The sequence below is a fragment of the Podarcis raffonei genome, chromosome 11 (assembly GCF_027172205.1).
Source record: "Podarcis raffonei isolate rPodRaf1 chromosome 11, rPodRaf1.pri, whole genome shotgun sequence".
Classification (NCBI taxonomy): Eukaryota; Metazoa; Chordata; class Lepidosauria; order Squamata; family Lacertidae; genus Podarcis; species Podarcis raffonei.
Genome location: NC_070612.1, coordinates 16,988,817 through 17,005,559, shown reverse-complemented (window position 1 = coordinate 17,005,559; position 16,743 = coordinate 16,988,817). Strand labels below are relative to the sequence as shown.

The window sequence follows — 16,743 nt, the reverse complement described above, 5'->3', positions numbered from 1 at the left end:
TATAGTACCTCGGGTTAAGAACTTTGCTTCAGGATGAGAACAGAAATCATGCTCTGGTGGCGCGGCAGCAGGAGACCCCATTAGCTAAAGTGGTGCTTCAGGTTAAGAACTGACCTCTGGAACGAATTAAGTACTTAACCCGAGGTACCGCTGTAAAAAAATAATAATGGCATAGTAAACTTTCTCAGGCGATAGATTTCTTCGCCAGACACTGAGAAAAGTGAGGTGGGAAAAGTCAGTTAAAAGCTAACGAAGGGGGGAAAGGCATTCTGAAGTTCTTAATCACAGCAAGTTGCCTTATACCATTAGTCCATCTAGATCAATTTTCCCCACACTGATTGGCAGCAACACTCCAGGTTTCCCCAGCCCTACCTGAAGATCCTATGACAAGGCAGATGCTCTACCATTAAACTACAGCCCTTCCTTACCCTTTTAAATGGTCAAACTAGTATAATAATAATAATAATAATAATAATAATAATAATAATAATAATATATTATTTTTACCCCGCCCATCTGGCTGGGTTTCCCCAGCCACTCTGGACGGCTTCCAACAGGACACTAAAATACAATAACCTATTAAACATTAAAAGCTTTCCTAAACAGGGCTGCCTTTAGATGTCTTCTAAAGGTTTGGTAGTTATTTTTCTCTTTGACATCTGGTGGGAGGGCATTCCACACATGGGTGCCACTACTGAGAAGGCCCTCTGCCTGGTTCCCTGTAACCTGGCTTCTCACAGCGAGGGAACTGCCAGAAGGCCCTCAGGACTGGACCTCAGTGTCCAGGTAGAACGATGGAGGTGGAGATGCTCCTTCAGGTATACTGGACTGAGGCCGTTTAGGGCTTTAAAGGTCAGCACCAACACTTTGAATTGTGCTCGGAAACACAAGGAACAGTATGGTGGGTGTAGGGCAGAGGTTAGTCCAAGGCTCCCTTGACCAACTACATTCATTCTGCAGCACCCCTGCGGGGCTCAGGACCCCTTGCATGCAAAGCTGGCAGCCTCTCACCCTTTTGCGAACACGCTCCCATGTGAAGTGTTCCCTCAGCTTCCCCTCTCCTTGGGAGTCCTCTCAGCAGCCACCCTTGGTCTCTGAGCTTCAGAGGAGGGAGAGGAGGAAAGGGACAGAGGCCAGTGTTGCCCACGGCACCCCTGTCTATCATTCAAGGCACCCCAGGGTGCCACAGCACACTGGTTGAAAACCACTGGTGTAGGGTGCACCTGCTGCTGCTGCTTCCTTTGCCCTGTTGCCTCTTCAGCTCCCATCACACCTTCTCCCAGTCTTCTCCCTTTTCTACCCCTAACCGCTCATCGTCGTCCCACCACCCCCTGGCTCTGCGCTGTCTTCCCTTGGGGGTTCCCCAGCAGCTGCATGCCGCCAGTCCATGACAACAGAAATCTGAACTAGATAGGTCACTGGCCTGATCCAGCAGGGTTTTCTTATGTCCCTAAGTTGTTTTTTTGAACTCTGTATCGCATAATCTTTCAGCTCGGGCTACATCAGGCGAGATTGCTCAAGCTTTTGTCATAACATAAACACAGCTTATCATATTCCATTTTTATTGCATCTACTATACACAAAGAGGCTCGCTGCACACACAAGACTTGCACGCACAAGGTGCTTCTGTCAACTAACCCGGTTTTGCAGTGTGTTGTACATTTTGGGCGAAAAGCTGGATTTCTTATCCTTACCACCAAGTTTATTGCAGGGGTGCTAAACACACTGAGATCTGGTAACTTATTGTTTGAGTTTCCCAACCCTGGCCTTATATGGTTTGCGTAGAGTGTCCGGGGTGGTTATAAAAACTCGTCTTGATATGAATAATGTTCTAGTGTAATGGCTGAAAGATCTCAGCCGTTTCCCAATGCACTCTTTGCCCTTTCTCTAGCCACTGACCCTTGCACTGGTAACTTACTTGTGCATGGAAAAAGAGAGAAGGCTTATCGCTTCAAGGGGGGTGTAGGTCATAGGAAGAAAGAGGTCAGCAGAGAGCTGTCATTTTCTGAGCACTGGGAAGAGGGAGTTCCCCTGTGATCCCCAAACGAAGTAGCCTGTTGCTGTAGACCAACATTGTGCCTGTCGCAAATACCAGCTGTGGAAACAGATCAGGGAGAAGTTCTTGCTATGACAAGTGGCCATTGCCATAGAATGAATAGGGGTAGGTGTGTTTCCTAACCCAACCTGTGCATTAATTGCTTGCTGCATGGTAACTATAACTTTGCACCTGGCAAGGACTCGGCTGGGCAGGGGGTGGCACACATTGAGCCTTTCCGGTGCGCATGAGCCCTCTAGAGGACAGGAGAGTGCACTGCATTTGAAGTGAAACGGGATTAAGGATACGAGTCCTTGCATGTGTGTGTGTTAAGTGGAATCTTTGTGTAATAAAAGAACAGTGAAAATTGTAAGCCATGGCCATGTGAATACCCAGTTGCATTCATGAGCCAGCGATATATCTATGCAGTGGTACCTCGGGTTACGTACTTAATTCGTTTCAGAGGTCCGTTCTTAACCTGAAACTGTTCTTAACCTGAAGCACCACTTTAGCTAATGGGGCCTCCTGCTGCCGCCAGAGCACGATTTCTGTTCTCATCCTGAAGCAAAGTTCTTATCCTGAAGCACTATTTCTGGGTTAGCGGAGTCTGTAACCTGAAGCGTGTGTAACCTGAAGCGTATGTAACCCGAGGTACCACTGTACAGTGGTACCTCAGGTTACATACGCTTCAGGTTACAGACTCCGCTAACCCATAAATATTACCTCGGGTTAAGAACTTTGCTTCAGGATGAGAACAGAAATTGTGCAGTGGCAGCAGCAGGAGGCCCCATTAGCTAAAGTGGTGCTTTAGGTTCAGAACAGTTTCAGGTTAAGAACAGACCTCCAGAACGAATTAAGTACTTAACCTGAGGTACCACTGTATTTATTTTGCTCCATTTTCCATTCATTTCTAATCTCTAAGGCCATTTCCAGACTGTCACTGTTTTCGGACAGGACTCGATTCCATACTAGCAAATTCAAGTTGCACAATGAAATCTCCAGTGTAAAAAACCCGATTCCTCCAAAGAGCAGACTTTTTGCAATAAGGAAAGTGACAGAAAAAGGCACGGAGAAGCATGGGACAATTACTGCTTTGATGCCACGTCAACATGTAGGAGTGAATGCTCATCAAATAGCCATTGTCACCTAACTTCCTTCCCATCACATCAGGATGAATGCTCAATAAACATATTTTCTGGGAGTGCCCTATATCTGTCTGTCTATCTAATTATGTCATTTCAAATGATGCTTTGCAAATCTTCGCCATTTGCAATCAATGTGACTATTGTGAAATGGGGAAACCCAGCCAGATAGGAGGAGTATAAATAATTAAATTTTTGTTGTTGTTAAGTCAAGTCCTTTAAGTGAACTTCACATATGGTTTGTGCCAGAAAAGTCTGAGTGAATTCAATAGGAATGTTCAGAAATATCTGGATTGTAAATTTTATGGTCCCTGTGTTTTGTATATAAAATGAAATTGCCTTTCATAAAGTCAAGGAGCTAAAACGCACACATAAATCTCACGGTTTCCTCTATTTCAGTTTTTCTCTTCTTTCCCATTATAAAGAGGAAACTAAACAAAATATAGTGTAATCCTGTATCTGTCTACTCAGAAGTAAGCTCCAGTGAGGGTCCTGGGGCTTACTCCTAGTAGATTAGTGTAGGATTGCAGCCTTGGGGTGTTTTTGTTTTCCTCTAAGGGACAAATCATTGCACATCATAAATCAACAAAGCTTTATATAAGCCCATGGAGTTTCTCCCCTGCCACCAGTCCCATCTACTTTTGAAAAGAAAATGAAGTTCTTTGACTTAAACATAAACATTCAAAAAGCTTTCCCTCCTCCTTTCTAGGTAGTCATCTGATTTGGCAGGCCCCCCGTGAAAAATCTGAAGATGAACAAGCACATTAATCCGGTAAGTAGGCTGGTTTCTTATGTATTCGTGATGGGCACTATTTGCATAAGTACAGAATGATGCCTTGGTCATACATTTGCACGGTAGAGTCCTTATACAAAGAATGCTTGTATGCACTCATGAAATGCGGAAATAGCCATCTGGTACGTAGGCTGAGACCCTATCTGCCTGCAGACTGTCTCGCCAGAGTGGTACATGCTCTGGTTATCTCCCGCTTGGACTACTGCAATGCGCTCTACGTGGGGCTACCTTTGAAGGTGACCCGGAAACTACAACTAATCCAGAATGCAGCAGCTAGACTGGTGACTGGGAGCGGCCGCCGAGACCATATAACACCGGTCTTGAAAGACCTACATTGGCTCCCAGTACGTTTCCGAGCACAATTCAAAGTGTTGGTGCTGACCTTTAAAGCCCTAAACGGCCTCGGTCCAGTATATCTGAAGAAGCGTCTCCTCCCCCATCGTTCTGCCCGGACACTGAGGTCCAGCTCCAAGGGCCTTCTGGCGGTTCCCTCACTGCGGGAGGCCAAGTTACAGGGAACCAGGCAGAGGGCCTTCTCAGTAGTGGCGCCCGCCCTGTGGAACGCCCTCCCATCAGATGTCAAAGTGATAAACATCTACCTGACATTCAGAAGACATCTGAAGGCAGCCCTGTTCAGGGAAGTTTTTAATATGTGACATTTTATTGTATCTTTCATCTTTGCTGGAAGCCGCCCAGAGTGGCTGGGGAAACCCAGCCAGATGGGCGGGGTACAAATAATAAATTATTATTATTATTATTATTATTATTATTATTATTATTATTATTATTATAAAAAGAAAAAGAAAAAAATACATGAAATTGTAATACAATACAAAATATGAGTATATAAGTAATACAGTTATGCAAACTAATGTAAAACTAGTAACACAGCTTTATATTTTTTAATAAATGCATTCCAAATATCATTGTATTTATCTATACACAATCTGCATCTAAAAGCAATCCGTTTGTCTATTGCAAGAGTTGTCATATATTCTATCCATTGATCAAAGGGTGCCATAGTATTATCTTTCCAGCAAATCAATACCAGTCTTTTGCCAGAAGTTAGGGCATGGAGAGTCTATCTATGCTGACCCACTGTCAAACGATGTATTTAAGTGATCAACACCACTATCCCATTGCAGCTCTAAATGAGGAGGAATATACACTTCCTGGTTTAGTATCGATGCTGAACAAAACAGGTGAAGATTGTGCAACATTGACCTTCCTGATGTACGCCATTTCTAGTCATTTGTAGTCATCGAACGAAAATTCAGATTTATAGATAGCAGTCATTGCCAGTGGTCATTGAGGCAGATAGGGTAGAAGACAGGGAGGTCACCAGTAGGTGGCGTCTGAGGAACAACAACGCCTCTTAATTTTGTCCCCTTCTCTCTGTTGAGTTCTACAAAGGTAGTGCTGAGACTGAGTAGGAGGAAGCTCACTAAAGAGGGGACAGAAACTCAAGCAATGCTTTAGTTTAGTTTAGTTTAGTTTAGTTTAGTTTAGTTTTATATCACCCTTTATCCAAAGATCCCAAGATGGCGTACAACATTAGGAACACAATGTTGGGAAACAAGCAACTTGTGGCCCCGGTTTCCTGTGAAGAACAAATTCACTTTCCCCGCCCAATGCTGCTTTTGATTGCAGTCTGGTTCTATTGTTCCATAGCACTGAATGGAAGCCATTAAGAATTACACCTACTCATTTTTAAATAGCCCTGCCCATTTATTCATGTTCCATTTCTTGATTATGTCACAGTGTGACACAGGTATGCAACAAAGACACAGAACTCAGGAACGAATGGAACGCTAAGTACCAGGCAAGGGCAAACCGACACAGGCACTTGTTGCATGCCAATCATAATAATAAAACTAATAATGATAACACTGCCCATCTGACTGGGTTTTCCCACCACTCTGGGTGGCTTTCAACAGATATCAAAACATAATAAAAAAATTAAACCTTTAGAAAAACCTTCCCTCTACAGAGAAAGCACGGATCCGAGCCTTTGGACTAGATGATCCTCATGCTCCCTTCCAACTCTGCAATTCTATGAGTTTCCAATAACCATACTACCTCCAACTGTGGAGGTAGATCATAGCCATCATGGTTGGGAGTTAAACCTTCTCTCTCCATCTGCATTGGCCCCGGTCCAGATACCACCACCACCCTTTTTTTTAATGTATTTAAAAACTGTTGTTGCTGTAAATCAGGGGTCAGCAAACCTTTTCACCAGGGGGACGGTCCACTGTCCCTCAGGCCTTGTGGGGGGCCAGACTATATTTTGGAAAAAAATATGAACGCATTCCTATGCCCCACAAATAACCCAGAGAATTCATAGCTGTCAATGTTTCCCTTTTTTAAAAAAAGGGAAATTCCCTTATTCCAAATAGGATTCCTCACATGAAAAGGGGAAAGTTGACAGCTATGCCAGAGATCCATTTTAAACAAAAGCACACATTCTACTCATGTAAAAACACCAGGCAGGCCCCACAAATAACCCAGAGATGCATTTTAAATGAAAGGACACATTCTACTCATGTAAAAACACACTGATTCCCGGACCGTCCACGGGCCGGAATGAGAAGGCGATTGGGCTGGATCCGGCCCCCGGGCCTTAGTTTGCCTACCTACCCATGCTGTAAATGTTGCACTTAAAGAGGCGTGTTTTGAGGAGAGACTTGAAGAAGGAGGGAGACATGGAGGGAGGTTGAGGGGCATACTAAGCAGTTGTCTGTGGGTGGAATTAGTTTTTGGGGTGGGCTCTTTGTTCTCCAACAACTTCCACTTTAAGAAAATAAATACCGAGAGGTGGGACACAAAGAGATTTGGAAAGTGACTAATACAATGTTCAGGAACATACGACCGAATTTGAAAGCAAAGAGACAATTAGCAAATGGAAATTAAAGACACTAAGTGCTCAAATAGAAAAAAACACACACAGTACAGAATAGTGCTATTGAAAAGAACTGTAATTGCACAGGGAAGTTATTAGTGCCTAATATATGCCCGATTCAAAGTATCATCCCACAGACCACTTATTGCATGATTGCATTATCTTGTCTGTGTTTTCAAGTCGGCCTGATTCAAATTAAAAGGAATAAATCAGGAACAGAGGCTTCCCTGCTGGGAAGTGGAAAGTAGTCTTCTAGACTCTAAGGGGCCTTCTCTTTTAATTAAATGGGAAAGGAAGGGCTGTGCATAACCGAAGCAATTACAGTGTGCTGGTCCTGGGGGCTAACCGAGAGGCGAGGTCCGAGTCCAGTCCGAGGTCAATGGTGCGGTAAGGAGGCTGTACGTCAAAGCTGTAGCTGGGTCCAAGGCAGGGAGTCGGGTGGGGTCAAGAACTCTGGCAGAAGAGCAGGACAGGGTGCAGGCAGGAACAGGCTACCAACAACATTGCTCCTGCAACCTGGGACTAGGTCTGACTGGCTTTTATCTGCCCCGAGGCATAGGGCGGCCCCTATCCTCTGGTGACTCACCTCTCCTGGCCTGGAGGCGAGCATTCCTCCTGCGGGAACTTAGTTCCCTCCACCTCTGCCCTGAGCCTCTGCAGCTCAGGAGAGGCTGGAGGGTTACCGGGCCCAGAGGCAGCCTGCTCTTCCCCTGACAGGGCTGAGAGTGGAGCACCTGCAGGCAATGGGTCCTCCATCACCTCAGGGGCCAGAGCAGACTCAGCTGGTGCCTGCACCCAAGGATCCAGCACAGGTGAGGACCCTTCAGGCTCAGGCCCCAGCCCCGGCTCAGCTGGTTCTGGAGGCGGGGACTCCTGTGCAGGCTGGGATTCCTCAGGTTCAACCTCTGAGTCCGAATCCCAGGCCATCACATACAGACAAAAACCTCTACAGCCCAATATGTTGCAAAAAGCTGTGTTTGCTCAGTGGGTTGTGTCACCAGTGCACACACCCCTTGTTGTCTTGGTGGTGCCTGGCATTTGTGGGGAATGCTCATGCCCGATTTTCTAACTACACACGATTCGGGAACTCTAGCCCATTCTGTTGTTTTTGCTTATGAAGCACCCGAATGCCACCCAGGTCCAATGAAATCTAAAATGGCAGCCCTGCTTCCAGGGATTGTTTGCGAAGACTTGCCCAGCAGAAACCCGAGCTCCTGTCTTCTGTGTCTGTGAGCAAAGGGAAGGGAAAGGAAAGGAAGACAGTGGAAGGAAAGGAGCAGAAGAATCAAATCAACTGCCCTTGCACATATTGAGTAGAATGTAGATTCCACTTGCCTCAAACGTTGTGGCACCTACCAGATACCACATGCAACATCATTGGCAATGAACACTACACAACTTTTTCCTACTCACCTCCACTTTCCTAGGGGTACACCATATTGTTTTTAAAAATGTGTGTTTGTGTGTGTTGTATCTGGATAAGGCTTAATGGGGGGGCCATAACAGTTTTGGGAGAAGGTGGTTCTCATCTGGAAAATGGTAAGAAGAAAAGAGTTAAGCCACCCTTCCCAGTGCCGTGGTTCTGATCCAAATGCAGGGAGACACTGAGGGTCTGTTCTTCTACAAAAAATAAAGAGATAGAAGATGAGAGCATGGATTTCCATGAGCTCATTATGTCAGCTCATGGCAAAGGGAGAAGAATGCCTCTCTGGTCTTCAGACACCTTTCCTGAAAGCATTGGATTCAGTTGTGGATATCAGCCCAGAATCTTTCACAGATGCAAGGAATTAATTAAGCTTCTCTACAATCCCTTGTGACTTGTTAATGTTAGGGGAGGGAGTAAGGTACTTGCTTGATCGGTATTTCAGAGAAAAGAAAATTGAACTTTCTCTAAGTGCTACGAGGAAAATGTGAGACAGTTCATAAATTAACTGCGGCTTGCTGATGGCTGCCTTGGAAGAGAGGAGAGAATAGCTAAGGGGAACCAAAGCTGTAGTTGTTATCAACAAATTTATATAGTAAGTGCAAAATAAAGAACAAATCTAATTCAGAGGCCTTTGCCAAAGTACTCCAAATTCTACACCAGTCAATAAATTCCATTCAGACTTCCATGCAAGTATAACCATTCAGCTTTATATCAATTTTAATGGTCTCCAAAGATACACCCTTCAGCTTGGAGTCCAACTACCCCTTATGAATGAAAGAGTTCCTCCTGCTTTTGAGAAGAGACTGGGATACAGAGAAGACACCTGCTAGAGGTGCAGCAATAAAACTGTTAGCACATTTGCAAAGCTAAGCAGGTTCTGGTATGGTTTCAGATAGGATGGGAGACCATGCATTGAGATTCCTGCACTGCAGGAGGTTGGGTGAGATGACCCTCAGGGTCCCTTGCAACAATACAGTTCTATGGTTCTAGAGTGGGGTGGCCTTTTTCACCCATCTCTGCTTTTCTCTAGCAACCACCTGGACCACCTCTCATAAGAACCTATGGAATTGCTTCTATACCAAGTCAGGCCTTTGGCCTACCTGGCTCAATATTGTCCACACTGACTGGCAGTGGGTGGCTTTCCAGGATTTCAGGCAAAGAACATTCACTGGAGATGCCAGGAATTGAACCTGGGACCTTTTGCATGCAAAACAGAAGCTCCTTTCCCCTTTTATCCTGCTCCAAAGGATCCCACTCTAGCAGAATTTTTAGGTGCAAAGAGGGTTCAGGTGTGACGGGATGTAAAAAAAGACAAACTCTCGTTTCACTAGTAGAAACATCCCTTAATGCAACTCTGCTCATGGGACACACTCGGCAGTTTCCATTCATATTATTATTATTATTAAATTTATATACCACCCTTCATCTGAAGATCTCAGTGTGGTTCATAGGAGTAATACGCAGTTTAGAAATTAACCAATGAACTATTTTGCTCATTTAAAAAAAATAACAACGTTTGCCTTCCTACAAGAAAATGGATTCTTGATGACTAGTAAAGTTGGTCTGTGCATTTAACCTTTGAGCCTCTCTAATTCAGCCCTGGAGTCTCTTAATATCTGGCTGGATTTGATGGTATTGAACAGAATCTTCTACCTTCATTTTCTAGAGCTAGCGATTCTGTCTAAAACACAAGCATTATGAATTGTTGGGGGACATCTGGGTGTGTGAAAATGATTCATTGGCCAAAAACATTGTAAAATGACTGTGTACCATCAAGAAACTTTAGTAAATGTAGCTGGTTTTTTTATTATTATTATTATTATTTATTATTATTTATTTCCTAGTGAGCTTTCCTTCCTTCCTGGAGGTGGTGGAAGAGGAAAGGAGGAAGGTGAGGCCTACTTGAGGCTAGAGATGTCACCATCAGGTGCACTGATTCTGCTGCTTGCTCTAAACACATGGCTTGTTAACGGTGAGCATTCAAAACATCCTTTACCTTTTCAAAACTTAAAATCGGGAAAGCATCCTTGGGGATCCTGCCATCTTCCATTCTGTGGCCATGGCCAAGCCAGCGTAAACATCATGTGGGCTTGGGAGAGCACATATTTGTTGGAAACGCCATCCTGCCATGTGATGCCCAAAATTTTCTTCATCCAGCACATGTGGAAGATATTGGTGCATCGCTCCTGGTGGTTCTAAGTTGCCCATGACTCACTTCCATAAAGTAGTGTGCCCGACACACAAAACTGGTAGACCTTTGTCGTGAGAGCCAGCGTGGTGTAGTGGTTAAGAGCAGTAGACTTGTAATCTGGTGAACTGGGTTTGCTTCCCCGCTCCTCCACATGCAGCTGCTGGGTGACCTTGGGCTAGTCACACTTCTCTGAAGTCTCTCAGCCCCACGCACCTCGCAGAGTGTTTGTTGTAGGGGAGGAAGGGAAAGGAGAATGTTTGCCGCTTTGAGACTCCTTCAGGTAGTGATAAAGCGGGATATCAAATCCAAACTCTTCTTCTTCTTCTTCTTGGTATTGGACATTAGCATCACATTCTCCCATGTCGTTTTGGAGAGGCTAACCTCCCCAAGTCCTGACAAAAATAGTTAATGTAACCTTACTTCAGGTAGAGCCAACAAGCTGGCTTGACACCAACAACTCCCCTCAATGGTCAGAGATGCTGGGAGTTCTGATCAACAACATCAGGAGGGCCCCACATTGGCTGTCCCTGATATGCATGTGAATAACCATTTCACAATCTACCAATGGAATTAGACAAAATTATGTAACTGACATACCCAGCAGTATTATGTAAGTCATTACATATAGACTGGCTCTCTCCTTGTTGCCCTTCTGCCAACTGGGGAAGGACTTCCTTGTTCAAACAGGCTTTTGGGAACTGACTGTTTTTAATGAAAGGGCTGGTGCCATGATGGATGAGCCATGTATTTTAATAGAACACATTTGTTGTTGTTTAGTCCTTTAGTCGTGTCCTCCTCTTTGTGACCCCATGGACCAGAGCACGCCAGGCACCACTGTCTTCCACTGCCTCCCGCAGTTTGGTCAAACTCATGTTTGTAGCTTCGAGAACACTGTCCAACCATCTCATCCTCTGTCATCCCCTTCTCCTTGTGCCCTCCATCTTTCCCAACATCAGGGTCTTTTCCAGGGAGTCTTCTCTTCTCATGAGGTGGCCAAAGTATTGGAGCCTCAGCTTCAGGATTTGTCCTTCCAGTGAGCACTCAGAGCTGATTTCCTTCAGAATGGATAGGTTTGTTCTTCTTGCAGTCCATGGGACTCCCAAGAGTCTCCTCCAGCACCATAATTCAAAAGCATCAATTCTTCAGCCATCAGCCTTCCATATGTTCTATTAATGTTTAACTGCTTCTTAATGATTGCTTTTTCTATGTTTTTAGCTGTATGCCACCTTGAGTCCCTGTCAGGGGAAAAGGCAGAATATAAATTTAAAAAAATATGTTTATGGGTGAAGACTCACTTCTAACAATCTATCATTTGGGGACTTGTCTAGTAAATATGAGCCTTGTCTGCTCTGATAGAGTTAAATCCCCAATAACCACTTTCCTGTTCCTTCAGTGTGCCTTGTAAGAGCCCTAATGGATGACCTAAAAGGCCCATCTGATCCAGCATTTTGTTTTCTGATGTGGCCACAACCAGGTGCCTCTGAGTAGTCTACAAGCAGGGTGTGACCGCTATAGCCCTCTCTGATGCCTGACATTTGGTGGGTGGCTCTTGGGGGTTGCAGTGGTAGCCCTGAGACATGGCAAGCTATTCAAGACCACCCAGTGAACTTTAACTTGAGTCTTTCTGATTTCAACTCAGTTATTTGTCCACAATACTGCACTGCAGTGGTTCTCTCCAAAAGCAGAGGGAGGAAAATAGAGCCTCAGAACCACCATCGCTGTCGAAAATAGACTTAAACCACGACTCTAGGTCCCTATCTGCTCAGAGCCCCTGTGATGATAATTTAATTTGTGATTGCATTTCCTCAGGTCAGTCACTTCCTGGAAGGCCTACAGTAAGGAGTTGCCGAACTTCAGGAAATGAAACATTTACTTGCTGGTGGAAAGCTGATTCAGATGGTGGACTTCCTACAAATTACACTCTGCTGTACAGCACAGAAGGGTAGGGAAATGTTTGGGGTTTTTTTTTTAAGTCATTTGTTGTTCCTTGCACAGATTCAAGAGAGGAAGACAACACATTCCCAGTTGCAAGGTGAAGTGATGAGTAACTGTGCCACCTTCTTCCCTCTGAGATCTTTATTGAGGTTCCGGGGTTAATCTGTTTTCCAAGAACTGCAAATAAAGCATGCTTTCACATAAGAGTTTTGCTGGAGTCCCACTGCTTTAGGTGCAATCAAGGGTGTCCTCAGCTTGAATTGAGATACAACTTGCCCTTTTCCATATTACTTTCAGCCGACCAATTACAGCTCCTTGACAAACATATTGGTACATATTCAGAAAAGGGCAAAGGAAATTATCGAGGGGATGGAGCAACTTCCCAATGGAAAGAGGTTACAGCCTTTGGAACTTTTAGTTTAGAGGAAAATGTGAGTAAGGGGGCATGATAGAGGTGCATAAAATTATGCCACATAATTTGGTATATAAGCCACTTCATATTTCGTCACTTTTCTTTGGCTCCTTCAGATGCCCTCCCTCAAAAAACCAAACATGGTTCAATCAACATCTTTAGCCACTCCTGCAATGAAGACTAATGCATATTTATTTGTTAAGAAGCCCAGGGTACAGTTTACTGTTCTTTATATACCACTTAATTAACACCCCCTGCCCTGTGCCCCATGATAGACTCACAATTCAGATTGTGTAATTTACTTTTTTTTTAAGCCATTCATGCAACTGCCAACATTTTGCACCAAACCCAAGGGAAGGACAGCTATTGCCTTTGTGCTCTCCTTCTGGGTTTTCTGAAATAACCTGTCTGGCTATTGTCCAATAGACTAAACCTAGACAAGCATCTCCCAGAAGGGCATTTGGTTTGGTCCGGTATGGCTCTTAGGTTTTTATAAAATCAAACCCCACTGACTCCAGGTTATGCATTTGCAATGGTGAGTTTATTAAGCTGAATCTGACTAGTGAGTATTTGCATTTGTTCTTACTTGTTCTGTTGAGTGTGGACAGGTCCCTATTAAGTACTATTTTAAATATTTTTATTTCAGAGGAAAGCATGCCTTTGAATGTCCAGACTATAAAACCGGGGGCCCCAGTTCATGTTATTTTGATAAGAGCATCACCAAACTTTGGAAAACGTACAATATCACAGTGAAGGCTACCAATGGCATGGGAAGTAATGTCTCCGACCCTCATTATGTGGATGTTCAAAACCTAGGTAAGGGGGGAGGGCAGGAAGCCACATGGAAACACAACTTTCCACTCTACTCTAAAGCAACACTTTGGGGCAGGGGGTGGATGGGGACTGACTGATTCATCAGTACCATGATCTTTTCAAACATTTTCCAAACCTAGAGGCCAACGGTGTTTTGAGGAAATGCAATATTGAAACAAGTTAGTTGTTAGTGTAGTTTAACATCAAAAGAGGGAAGACTATTGGACATAAATGATTTCCTGATCTAGAACTAATTCAATGTGTCAGATAGGGTACATAATTCACATCTCCTAAGTCCCATGTTTGGTTCCTGAACTCTTTGGCTAAAAAGCCTGTTGGAAATCAGTGCAGGGCAAGATCTTGGTCTGAAATTCTGGAGATCTCTTGCCATTCAAGATAGAAAGTACTAGGGATGGGGAAAGAAGTTCAGCCCAGACACTGAGGTCCAGCTCATAGGGCCTCTGGGAGATTCCCTCATTGCAAGAAGTGAAACCAGGGGGAGGACAGCCTCAGTAGTTACACCCACCATGTGAAACACCCTCCCATCAGATGTCAAAGAGATAAACAAATATGACCTTCTGTAGACATCTGAAGGCAGCCCTGTTTCAGGAAGCTTTTAGTGTTTGATGTTCCAATGAGTTCCTTTATATTCTGTTGGAAGCCGCTCAGAGTGGCTGGGGCAACCCAGTGAGATGGGTGGGCTACATGAAATAAATCACCATCATCATCATCATCATTCACTTCACATTTAAAGACAAATTCACACTTCCTGAAACAAGGAAACAACTGAAACTCAGCCATCCTTTGAAATTCACCCTTCTCTGAATTTTTCAATGCAGCCATGTTTTATACACACACACAGAGAGAGAGAGAGAGAGAGAGAGAGAGAGAGAGAGAGAGCGCATTGTATTAGGGGATATTGCTTTGGAAATGTGTGTTATTAGACAAAATTGCATGCTAAATGGTACATTAGGAGAAATTGGCACTAAAATCCAATGAATTTTCATGAGGACTTTAAGAACAAACAAACCACAAACTGATGGTGGAGAACCAAAACTTAATGGAAAAATCAGAAACTGAGAGAAACCAAAAATGACATATTTTCCCATCTCTAGATAGTACTGGCCTAGACAAACTATTGATCAAACTTGGGAAAGTTTAACCAGATGTTGTTGGACTCCAATCCCATCTTCCCTGACCACTGGCCATTCTGACTGGGGCTTTTCAGAGTTGGAGTTCAATGCCATCTGGAGAGCTAAAGGCTCCCTGTGCCCGTATGTCAATATACAGCAGCTCCTTGTATATATTCTCCCTGTTGTCTTTTGATTTGATTCTATTAGTTCACATACAGAATAGCCAAAAGAGGTGTCCTAGGCAGAAGAAGCAAACAATACTGACTTATGAATGTTTCCTTTGTATAGCTAATGTCAGCCCTCCCACAGACCTATCTCTGGAAGTCAAACAGCTGAAAGAGAGAACGTATGTGTGGGCAAAATGGTCGCTGCCTCAATCGGTTGATGATGGAACAAGAGGGCAAATATGCAACTATGAACTGCGATTGAGGCCTACAGGAGAGAAAGAATGGGAGGTAAGCGAGTTCCATTCTTTCATTCACAAGCATCTTATAATAGGAGAGAGAAAGGCAGATACTGTTGCTGTTCCCTTATTTACAAAGGAGGCCCTGAAACACAGTGGCTTGTGGAAGTATGCCATAGGCAAAACAAGACTTGAAAAACAGACATGTACATTTAATTACACCCATCAAGTTTATCCAGATGCACCGAACTGACTTTATTTTGGACATCTTCGATCCAGACTCTCCAGACATACCATTTGTTGTTCCATAGCTGTGTTTTTCTGTATCTTTACAACATGGCTTCCTTCGCCTCCTCAACAGTGAGGGGGGCCTGGCCCTCTCCCAACAGATTTTGAGGGGGCCAAAGAAACCTCAGCCCCATAGAGGTGATCTGACCCCTGATCTGACTGTGTATAACAGCTTTCCTGTATTCTGTGTTCGAACCTGGCCTGGTGTAAAGTAGCTTCTTGGTGTTCCTAGGATATGTATTTGCATATGGATCTGTTTGATTGCAGCTGGGGTTCTGTTTCCAGGGTGGATAAAATAAAGGGAATAAATCAGGTGTTCTTGCCAGCACCAGAAAGTGACTCAGGCATCATGAAAGGAATATGTTGAAGTAGTTATGATTAATATGTTAGGCGCAGAGAGAGCTATGGAACAGGAGGCCACCCTTCATTCCAAAGCTTCCTCCGGAGAACTGTTTAGATTAATGAGCACTGCAAAGCTATATTTGTCATGTTGGCAATAAGAAAGAATAATATCCATTAGACTGGGAGCGCTGAAAAGTGCTCCAAAGGTAATAGAATCAGAGAATTGTAGAGTTGGAAGGGACCCCAAAGCTCATCTAATCCAACCCCCTGCGGTGCAGGAATCTCAACTAAAGCATCCATGACAGATGGCCATCCTGCAATGAAGGAGAGCCCACCATCTTCCAAGGGAGTCCATTCTACTGTTGGGCGGCTCTTACACTCAGAAAGTTATTCCTGATGCTTAGTCAGAGTCTCCGTTCTTGTAACCTGAATCCATTGGTTCAGGTCCTAGAATCTGGAACAGGAGAAAACAAACTTGCCCCATCTTCAGTGCGATAGCCCTTTAGATATTCAAAGATGGCTATCGTATCTTTTCTCAGTAAAGTAAAATGTAAGCAGGGGCACTGAAGCAAGTTAAATGGTACTGCAGAGATACTGGCCATCAGTTCATTGTGTGATGAATGCAAATGTTCATCCCAGGAAAAGTACCCAGTGGTCACCAGAAAACTGTGCATACAGTGGTACCTCCGGTTGCGAATGGGATCCATTCTGGAGGTCTGGCCGCATCCCGAGGAATTCTCAACCGGAGGTGCCGCTTCTGCGCATGCACGTGGTGTGTAGTGTGATTCTGTGCATGCGCACATGGTGAAACACAGAAAAATACTTCCGGGTTTGCCACGTTTGCATCCTGAAAGATACACAACCAGAGGTGGGCGTATCTAGAGGTACCACTGTATCTATTTTTCCTGGCAAAAAAATGTCCCTTGAAAGG

At 44.2% G+C, this 16,743-nt stretch overlaps 1 protein-coding gene across 4 annotated transcripts in view; it reads left to right on the top strand.

The window, feature by feature from the left end:
* The window catches only part of PRLR (prolactin receptor), a 114,680-nt gene that overhangs the window by 84,538 nt on the left and 13,399 nt on the right, over nt 1-16,743 (top strand). For 2 of the 4 annotated variants that reach the window (XM_053408648.1, XM_053408647.1), the window contains exons 2-6: nt 3,887-3,949; nt 10,140-10,267; nt 12,296-12,428; nt 13,480-13,649; nt 15,068-15,234. In XM_053408648.1, the coding sequence (XP_053264623.1) occupies nt 10,210-10,267; nt 12,296-12,428; nt 13,480-13,649; nt 15,068-15,234 (528 nt within the window). In that variant the 5' untranslated portion in view covers nt 3,887-3,949; nt 10,140-10,209. The remainder of the gene's footprint in view (nt 1-3,886; nt 3,950-10,139; nt 10,268-12,295; nt 12,429-13,479; nt 13,650-15,067; nt 15,235-16,743) is intronic. The other 2 variants (XM_053408650.1, XM_053408649.1) reach the window with 1 other exon arrangement.